This window comes from Xiphias gladius, chromosome 10 (genome assembly GCF_016859285.1).
Source record: "Xiphias gladius isolate SHS-SW01 ecotype Sanya breed wild chromosome 10, ASM1685928v1, whole genome shotgun sequence".
Lineage (NCBI taxonomy): Eukaryota > Metazoa > Chordata > Actinopteri > Istiophoriformes > Xiphiidae > Xiphias > Xiphias gladius.
In genome coordinates this window covers 14,013,650-14,023,805 of record NC_053409.1, presented here as the reverse complement: position 1 = coordinate 14,023,805, position 10,156 = coordinate 14,013,650, and the positions used below count along the sequence as shown (strand labels likewise).

At 40.0% G+C, this 10,156-nt stretch overlaps 1 protein-coding gene across 2 annotated transcripts; it reads right to left on the bottom strand.

Moving 5' to 3' along the window:
• Positions 1–270: 270 nt before the first annotated feature.
• Positions 271–9,752, bottom strand: ywhaqb (tyrosine 3-monooxygenase/tryptophan 5-monooxygenase activation protein, theta polypeptide b). Of its 2 annotated transcripts, none has more exons than XM_040137261.1 (6): positions 9,620–9,752; positions 8,620–9,039; positions 5,043–5,166; positions 2,990–3,153; positions 2,801–2,896; positions 271–1,367 (listed from the first exon to the last, which is right to left on the bottom strand). In XM_040137261.1, exons 2-6 carry the CDS (start codon positions 8,911–8,913, stop codon positions 1,293–1,295), a joined length of 753 nt encoding a protein of 250 aa, XP_039993195.1. In that variant the 5' UTR covers positions 8,914–9,039; positions 9,620–9,752; the 3' UTR covers positions 271–1,292. The 2 variants fall into 2 exon arrangements, with proteins under 2 accessions (XP_039993195.1, XP_039993196.1); XM_040137262.1 differs by having other exon boundaries at positions 9,624–9,748.
• Positions 9,753–10,156: the final 404 nt, after the last annotated feature.

Sequence of the window (10,156 nt, the reverse complement as noted above, 5' to 3'; positions counted from 1 at the left end):
GTAGTAAATTTAGCAAATGTTAAACTTCCCCAAGGAAACATTACAGAAAGACTCATGATTAGCGGTACGGCATGGACCAAATGATTAAACTGAATTTCCTTTAAAAAAGTTAAATTCCAAAAGAAATTAAATCTCAGTCCTGTCCAAGGTTGAGAGCCATTGAACTATCAAGTCAAATATAGCATTTTGCAAGGATAATAGATACAGGACATTTACAAATACCCAAGCACATTGATTATAAAAGTAAAATAAACAAAGACGAACTTGGACTTGGTTTATAAAATGTTTTATTCATGTTAACATAGCTGATACATAGGGATTCAAACAGTTCCACAAGGCTTTTGGGGACTACAATTGAATGAATAGCAAAACAATAGTGGTCCAAATCTCTAATGACAATCACTGGACAGACTAACAAATCACCCTTTTGTAGGATGTGTACAAACCTGCATTGAAAATTACTAAACTTGACACTTGGACTTGTGTGTGTGTTACAGCAATTGTTCCCATTCCAGTGTAATATCTCAAGAGACATGCATGACAGAATTGTCTTCTTCCCATGAAAAAGGTCCCTGCATTTGGTCAGACAAACAAGCACCACCATCCCCCAACCCCCCCCACCCCCTACTCCCACAAACAGACATGCTTCGGTGATAGAGTGGCATCATAACCAGAGCAGAAAGTGAGGATGTCACCAATGGGCACTACTTGGCTGTATTAATAGTATTTGTTGCCAGCATGTAAAGTGCACTGGCTTTCCCTGCAGTATGAAAATTATATTTGTTTGAAGTTGGACTTCAGCTGCTGTAACCGTACCACATAACTGTAGAGAGACAGACACACTTTTTAAAAAAGGTATGGGGGAAAACTAGTTTTTATATCCAACATTTCTTTTTGGGAAAAAAAATCCAAATTTTCTCAGTTGATGGGATTTAGGCTTATTTAGGTTCAACGATGGGACTTAATTTTTTCTCCCTCTAAGTAGAGCTAAGAGTCTGATACCATTGTCAAGCTACCAATCACTTTTCTACAGCTGAAACTGCACACATGGGAAGGCCAGGACAAACACAAACCAAAAGAATGGAGGGTTTCTCTTTTCACCACTTGTCCAAATCTGCATTGTGAAAAGAATGATTATTTTTTTTATTTATTTCTTTACACAACTCTTTTCAGCAATGTGTTTCATTGGTAGAATGTTTGAGTGGAGGAATAAGGAATGAAGGATGTGTAAAAAGTTTTTTTTTCCTTTTGTTGTTTTTGGAGATGACCCCAACATTGAGGGATTTTGTGTTTTAGTTCTCATTCTCGCCACCCTCTCCTCCTTCTCCGCCATCGCCCTCCTCAGGAGCGTTGTCTGATGTCCATAGCTGGGGAGGGAAACAAAGATGTTTGAAATACACTCAAATATCCATATGCCATTGCCATTTCTGAATTTGACAGAAATTGCTTTGTAGGAGGCACTAACTGGCAGCGATTACACATTTGAGCCTTATTAGAAATGTCTCTGAACATCTGTACACGTCTCTGCCTTTTGGACAGTTTTTCCAGAGACTTGTTTGGTCTTGGCTAAAAATTTCAGGTCATGGAATTTCTTCCTGAACATTTCTACATTTTGGCCTATTCATCACTACCTCCTGCCTACAAAGAAGTTCAGTCTCTGGAAAGTAAATTAATACTAAGGCAACTCCGTATACTTCAAACAAAGCGCTGGTCCGATCATCAAAACACATTTGAAATTCCTTTTCCGACAGCGAGGAGAAATGTAGCGACCAAATGATTTCATGAAACCAAATGATTTCATGTAACTTTCTCGAAACACGCAGACCGACAATTACAGCTACTTTACACAGGGATTGGCCATGTACTCCCATCACTTTGTGTATGTACAATCAAATGCAACACCATGTCTGTGCTGCAGCATATGCTTTGGCAACTGGAGTTCACCGCAGCCAGTCTGTTCTATATGTCAATGTCCACTGGACGTGAGTAGAGTGACTAACTATTTTTGCTATTTTCTTTGTGTTGAATTTATGTATATAAATGAATTAATTTATTCATAAAATTAACAGTTGATCATACTTCACGTGATGATTATCTACTCATCTTCTGTTTGTTTCTAAGCTTCATTTATGTCTGCATCTGAGTTACATCTCTCAACATAATTTTATCATGCTCTTAAGAAGGAGATGAAGGCAAAGTTTCAGTAGAAGCAAGAGTAAAAAGAAAGAGATGCACTTCAATGACGCATAACCGAAGCCCCATGAGAAAACTTAATATATAAAACAGCACAAAATCTGTCTGCTGAAGCACAGGTTACTTGGAAGACTTTAACTCTTTCAGTGGACGCTGGATTTGCAATATTATGATACAAGGTGAATCCTGTTCCAAATGCTGAATGCTTTGTTCTACACAGTCCATATTTTGCGTGGTTTTTTCAAAGCCATAGCAAACAATGTCCATGTGAAACCGGCAAATGAGAGGTAGAATGTGCATCCCTCCACGAAAGACAACATACTACTGTGGCCTCCTATACCTACAATCATAAATGACTCATAGTATGTCTACTGATTGAAAAAAAAAAAAAAAAAGTTTAAAGCTGAAAGTCTGTCTTAAAGTGTGCGCTTTAACAGCCATTTTGCCATTTGGATGGCAATTTTGCTTTTAGACAGGACCGAGCCTCATGTAGTATGAGCTTGTTTGAAGCATACTGATTCTTCGAGACAGACACTGAGTCAAGCAAAAAACCACTGTTCCACAGTAATGATCATTTTTTTGTGCCATGTGAGATCAGAACACTCACTGTCAGGTTGTCTCTGAGGAGCTGCATGATAAGAGTGCTGTCTTTGTAGGACTCCTCATTTAGCTGGTCGAGCTCTGCAATGGCATCATCGAATGCCTGTAATCAAAAAAAAGGATAATGTTAACACTTTGAAAGTACTACAGAAAGCTGAGGGTAAGTGACAGATTTTTATAAGAAAAGTCTGCAGACCTTTTTGGCCAAGTCGCAGGCTTTTTCTGGGGAGTTGAGGATCTCATAGTAGAAGACGGAGAAGTTAAGTGCCAAGCCCAAGCGGATGGGATGTGTGGGGTCCATCTCAGTCTTGCTGATGTCAAACGCTTCCTGGTATGCTTGCTGTGAGTTTTCAATGGTCTCTGGATAAAGAGGAAGAAGTCAAAAAGATTATAATAGTCAATGTATGTTATAAATACAAGTCAAATTATGGCAATATGATTTTAAACCTCTTAACACACCACACACAAAGTTTAATTTGAGCAAAATTTGTCTGAGCATGTTATCTTAGATGGTAACATATTTTTTGACAATCATACATGCTTCAAGTGAAAGCAACAAAAATAAAACATTCTGCCTCACTTAAACAAGTATGAGTGCAATAGTTTGACTTCACAAAAACTCCAGCGTAAAAATGACAAAGTTGTGCTTTTAGGGGAGTTATACGCCAGACTATTCTGCACAGTTTCTGCAGCAGTTGCAAAGAAATCATCACAGAATTCAGGAGGTTTACTGGTCCTGGCCAAGAAATAACTGCGAGTAAAATAAATTGTCATTTATACATTTCAGGTTTTGTATGAATTAAACAGCAAGATTTAATGTGTTAATTAGTGAGCTTTATCAGTTCTGGTTGGCGGATTCTGTTACCTTTGGGCAGAGCCAGGCTAGCTGTTTCCCCCCTTTAACTGTCTTTGCGCTAAGGTAAACTAATCAGCGACTGGCTCAAGCATTATATCTACAGCACAAACATAACAGTACGAAACCAACCATGAATTGGTCTGACTAAAAAGTATTAGTGGAGCTAAACTCCAATGCATCTTTTTACTTTGCTCCATAGAGCCCCATAGTTGTCCAAAAACTATTAAAAATATCAATGAGCCACACCACTGCACTAAGTGACATGCTGCTGCATTACCATTAAACATGGGCACCGTAGTATATTTGGAATGAGTATTAATCAGCACCTGAAAATAATCCTCCAACAGAGACAACCCACAACGCACTGCTTACTCCGGTTGTGGTAAATTTTGTTACAAACTATAGTGCTCAGATGTTTCAGAAAATTACTTTTTTGGAAAAAAAATAATTGTTTTTCGCCATTGTTAAAGATTTACATGTTCAGTAGGAATCAGTGGTTTTAGGATTATGTGACAGTAGTGGGGATATCAAAAAGTACTGAGAAACCGACTGTCTTCACAAGAACTGTTGACCATAAGAGAAATATTGAATAACTCCGCAACCTTGTATTTTATTTTGAAATTTTCAGTTACTATTGTAACATCAACATAAGGCTGCAAGATAATGTGACAGTTATTGCAATACCAAATATTATCTGTATCTGAATGTTATGTTGTATACGATGACAAATTCACATAGGCAGCGGTGATAATTTAATCTTAAATTTTTTAAGAAGTTTGCTTGTTTGATGAGTCTTTTGGGAACTGGAACATTGTAAACATTAAATCAAACAAAGAATTCTTGAATGACAGCTACAAACCAATATTAGAATTACCAGAAATACCCAGGTACCTGATCAGAGAGCAGGAAAACTTCAGTATCAGCACACCAATAACCTTTAGTTAATTTGATCTACCTAGAATACACACTGCTAATAAGAGAGCAGTGAAGGCTGGTGGCGAAGACATTCCTTTAACTGTACATTTTTGCCTGTGGGAAATCTGCCGCCCACTCCTGCATTGCCCTCCTGTAAGATGGGACCCTGTAGTCCCTCGACCATGACACATCAAACCATTTGACGTCATTTCCAGCTCTTAACTCCAAGACAAAATCTGACACATTCCTATTTGGAGTGTGAAAGGGCCCAGATTCAAAAAGACAGAGGGCGGCTTATTTTAGCCATTACATACAAATGAAAAAGACACCTGGGCACTTTAAAGTCTCCCCATTACACAGTGCACGCAAAAAAACAACAAAGCAGTCAGAAAGAAACAAAAAAAAGAAAAACAGTAACTGAAAATTTGAAATGTCAATGTCTTGAAATAAATTAAGTACTATAGTAAGGTAAACTCACTTGATTTGTCGTCCCCAGAGGCAACTTCAGCAAGGTATCTATAGTAGTCCCCCTTCATCTTTAGATAGAAGACTTTGCTCTCGGGATTTGTGGAGTTTCCAATTAAAAAATTGTCCAGCAGTTTCTGCGAAGACAAAAACATCAGATCAATTTAATTGGATGCATAGAGGAAATATTAAACAGCAAGACCTTTCAGAGCAATCATCTAAACCACAAGCACACCACGACCAAATCTGAAGGATGATAATAGCGTCACTCACCAAACTGAACAGTCACTAAATGTGCCAAACCAGGCACAAATTAAGGTGAAGAACACACAAAACATACGTGGGGCCCATCCATTGACGTGTCCCATTAGCCTCCATCCACCATCCACTAGAGAGCACTACTCTCTTAGGTCTTCATAGCTGCTCAGCTCATGATTAATTAATATAGCTCTGCTCCATCAGGAGTTCGGTGCATGTGTTCACCCAGTGTCATATAGAAAAAACATTTTGTTCTGTGTCAGTTTCCACTAAAGTCGCTCCAAATCGTCCACAACCAGGCCAGGCCTCTAGTGTGTCCCCAGCTGTCTTCTGCCCCAGATTCCACAATCTTTTTATAAGCACTCTCCCCATGTCAGCACTGATAACAAAATTTGATGTCTTATTGCTGACACCAGTCTTACTGCTGATTTTAAAAAGACTTGGCATCACTCATTCATTCCCTAGTGAAAGTTACTCACGAATGGTCCATTAGCAGAGTCTAGGGAAAGAGACAAGCACCACCTGCGTTGTCTCATACTCCCAATTATGACTTGAAACCGCAGAGCTCAAAAAAAGGATCATGCTTGCAGCATGTGAATGTATATTTTAAAAAAAAAAAAAAAACACAAACAAACAGATCTATCTCTGGCAAGTTCAGGATCCACCTCTACCTAGTCTATAAAGTTCAGAATTTGGATCGAAAATGACAGCTAGAAGAGAAATTGAGGTCAGATGTTCAATTGTGAGTTTACTACTGCAAGAGATCTACCTGGTCATTTTCAATCAGATCACCCTGCAGCTTTGAACTTAATTACACAATATATAGCAGAACAGTGAAATGAAATTGTTATTTTAATCAAACTGCTAAATTGATTAAATTGCTAACAAAATTTAATCTGTGCTTTCCCACTAAAAAGGCATAATGCAGATTTTAGAGACTATGCCCTCTAAAAGTAACAACTGGTTGTTTATTATATACTTTAAATCCTTTTGCTAATGAAACAAAGTAGTAATAGTAGTAAAATATTTGTTAATGTAGCAAAATATAAAACCAATCACATGTGTTACAAATCACATCCTGTGATTACAGTCTAGGCCAAGTCATTCGTCTTTCAGTGGACATGAGAAGATTACTAGGGCTAATCTCTGTCAGTGAAACCACGGCTTATGCTCAAGTTAACCGATTTAGAGAGCAGATTAAATACTTCACTCAAAATGAAATTGTTTGCCAACACTTCAACCCTAATGACAGTCCTGACTGAGAAGTAATACAGTGTTCAGAAAGGATATCAACATCCCCTTCATCTTTAACTGTGTCTGTAACGGAGTTACAGAAGCTGCTCTCGTCTGAGCCAAACCCACCCCAGTACCCACTCCTCAGTAATTTAGTGACACACAGATTGGCTCAGCCAAAACACGTGCATGTCTCAAGTGCTAAGCATTCCTCATGCACTGCACGCTCTGCACAATAGACAAGAGGAGTAGCCTTGCTCCCAGTGCTTTCACACAAAGCTCTGATTTCAGTCACCAGCGCTCACAGTGAAGCACAAAAATTGTTGCTGAATGAATACCTGACTGATTAGAAGCACTACAATTAGCTACAGTGAATAAGATTTAAGGTGGTTCTTGCTTTTTTCCCCCCTCTGCTCAGCAAATGTGATAATCAGCAGGCACAATAATGAAATGTGCCAATGCCCCACCACTAGAATACCCTATTTACCTTTTTGTATTATTTTATTTATTCGGAAGCTTCAGATGTCAAAATACAGTCATATTCTGAAGTCTGAAGAACCTGAATCTACTAAGCTGACACCCTGTCTGGTTTACAAGCTCTACATTCCCACATCCTGTGAGGAAACTAGAAGCCAAACATCCCCATGCCTCTGCTGCGTCCCAGCTGAGACCTGCTTTCACCTGAGATGCAAGTCCATCTGGCTCATCAGTCTACTATGCAGGAAATCAAGAAAGAGGGGCAGACAAGCAGCTTGCTTGTCTACTGCGGTCTCTGCGCTTTTGCCTTTGTGGGTACAAGTTAAGGCATGAAGGCTGACACACCCTCCTCTGCTGACAAACCCTCAGTCAACACTCACTAGCACAGATACTGAAAGCTGAGTCACAGCCGTGCAAGCACACAGTCTCAGGAACACCCATGGGAAAATGATTGGCCCCAGCAGCTTTGCACTGCACTTTAAAGACAGTAGCTCAGGGAAATTATCTCAATCTTACAGCTAAGCTTCCACCCAGATCTCCTCTAATCCATTATGAAGGCAGGCTAGAAATAATATAAAGCACCAATCAGTGCTGTTGCATTAGATTAAACAAGAAGTGAAAGCATACGCCGCCCTACCAGTATTCCAGTAAGGCTTAGCCTTGAAATGCTGAGAGTAATGTCTGAGAACAAATATAGTTTTAACTATCAAGCACAGTTTCCCTGGTTTCAATCTGTGGCTCAGCAGGAGGGTATCATTTTTGGTGAGCTGTACAAACTGGGCTTTAGCCTGAATATGAGTCGTTTATGCATGTAAATTCTTGCACTTGGCTAACCACATTAGGCTTCTATCTGCCAGATGGGACTGCATGGATACGGAACATAGCACAGCTTTGCAGAACACGGAGTATACATCTTATCTTTCCTGGGTGTTCTCTCTCCACCCATTCAGGCACACCTTGCTGGTGTAGTCACTTTGACCTTTTGTAAGTTCACGCCCTCACAAGGTTTCAAACCCATTGTTCTAAATCCAGATTCCCAAAAGGCAGGAACGGTGGGAGGACTACATAATACTTCCGTGTCCTCTCTGGCTTTAGAGGCCATATTTATACAACAGAGGAGCTCACAGGAAACAGGGAAGATGCCATTTGACACAGATTATTGGACTAAAACAATCACGTCACTGTCAGAATTGTGTGGACATGTTTCATGAAAACTGACAACTGTAAAAGATACAATGCAAACATGTTAACATTTAAGTTGTGCAAATACAGTTTCTTCCACCTTATTTTAAGTGAATGCCTAAATATTTAGGCTACACTTGACATTTCTTTAAACACAATATAAACACTTCAACCATATCTACTTACCTCTAGAGTAAGAGTGGGGGAGTGTTAAAGAAATCACAATGCAGTTTTAGTCATCACCGATTCAAGATGGTTAAATTCATTGTAATTGAACCTGCAGCAAACTAATAAAGCTCTAGTTTGAGAGTACTTTTTTCAGGGAGGTGGTTTCCATCTCTCGTACAGGTAGGAATCTAAGCAGCAGACTTTAAAAAAAAAATTAATTTAAAAAAAAAAAAAAAAAAAAAAAAAATCAGGGTAAAATTTTAATAGTTTACCAAAACGTTGTTGCATATCTCTTGCAGCTCCTTCTCCACCTTCTCCCGATACTCCTTGACCAGCTGCTGCTTCTTGTCAGACCCCTCGGACTTCAGGCCGATGCTGGACATCACCCTCCATGCGGACCGCCTCGCCCCAACCACGTTTTTGTAGGCGACGGACAGCAGGTTCCTCTCCTCGTTTGACAGCTCGCCTCCCTTCTCTGTAACCTCCTTCATGCAATCTGCCATGTCGTCGTAGCGCTCAGCCTGCTCCGCCAGCTTGGCCTTCTGAATAAGATCCGTTCTATCCATAGTTTATATATTTTAGGGGACTGAGAAATCAGAAATCCGGGGGTATGTGACAGTCAAGGACTGATGAGATGAAGAATGGGTGCAGCAAGGGATCGACGATGTTATTCCCCACAGTAACGTTACAAGCTGCGGAAAGGAATTGATAAAATTAATAGATAATAAGAAAATAATACATAATGTAGATATTACTACATGTAACTGGGGGGTTCAAAATAATCTGCCGATCATCACCATGGCATAAAAGGACATGCATCCGCCCGGTATATGAAAGAGGCACAATCTAGGTAACAGCATTCATTAAAATACTTAAAGCGAAAGAAAATCCGTTTCCAGACACTTTTACTTCAAGTAACAAAATTACCAGCCCACTTTGACTATCATTAACGTACAGAAATCCTCATAAGCTTGCAGTGTAAAACAACGAACAAACGCCGTCTTTTTAAGCGGTTTCTAAGATGAGGCTGGCTACGAGCATCGGAGGCAGAAATCTGCTTGCAAACCCGCCACAAAGCTGTCTGGTGCAGCTAGCAAGTTAGCCCAAGCTAGCTGGCGTTAGCTACATCGGCCACTCCTTTCAATAAAGAATGTCACGTTAGCGTTACTCATACAAAACAGTAAATGAACCACAATCTGTCAGTTTAGCGACCACCCTGCGATAACACATTTAAAGGAAAAGGAAAATAATAAAATACTCATCGTTTCTGACCTACTGAGGTCCAAATTTGCTCCACAAATTGATCCGATATGACAGATTGGTCAGAAAGGCAAAGAACGGCAGCAGCAGCTAAAATCCAACTCTACTTGCTGGAATGGGGCGGCACCTCTGGATGTCGACTCTCCAATCGTAAATCGTAATCTCAGTCGATCGACAGGAATGTTTAGCTGTGTGAACCAGTAGTTGTTTAGCGCGGGGGAAAGAGGCGGGCCTTCGGGGATAGTTTGAGAGACCGGAACGCTGCAGCGGCTGGGGCCACGGGGTTTCCTCCAATTAGAGCAAGGGATGAAGACGTCATCGCATTGCCATGGTGATGCTCATCCAATCGCTCCCTGCTTTCACACGCTGTAGGCTCTGTAGGCGGGTGTGGCACTCTCTCCCTTAGTCAGACGTTCGTCTCTCGTAAATTTATAAGTTTTTATCCGGTGATATTTTATAATTTTCTGATTGTCAACAAATTACATGAAAATACCGAAACCGACGATCACTTGATCCCACCTACGAGTACTGTCTCTTTAGCTCAAGCCT

Excerpts from the sequence above, each read along its gene's own strand:
- ywhaqb (XM_040137261.1), bottom strand. The coding sequence starts at position 8,913 with ATGGATAGAACGGATCTTATTCAGAAGGCCAAGCTGGCGGAGCAGGCT. Across the intron at positions 3,154-5,042 it reads CTCTGGGGACGACAAATCAA|AGACCATTGAAAACTCACAG; the intron begins GTGAGTTTACCT and ends CTCTTTATCCAG. Across the intron at positions 1,368-2,800 it reads TCCTCAGAGACAACCTGACA|CTATGGACATCAGACAACGC; the intron begins GTGAGTGTTCTG and ends TTCCCTCCCCAG.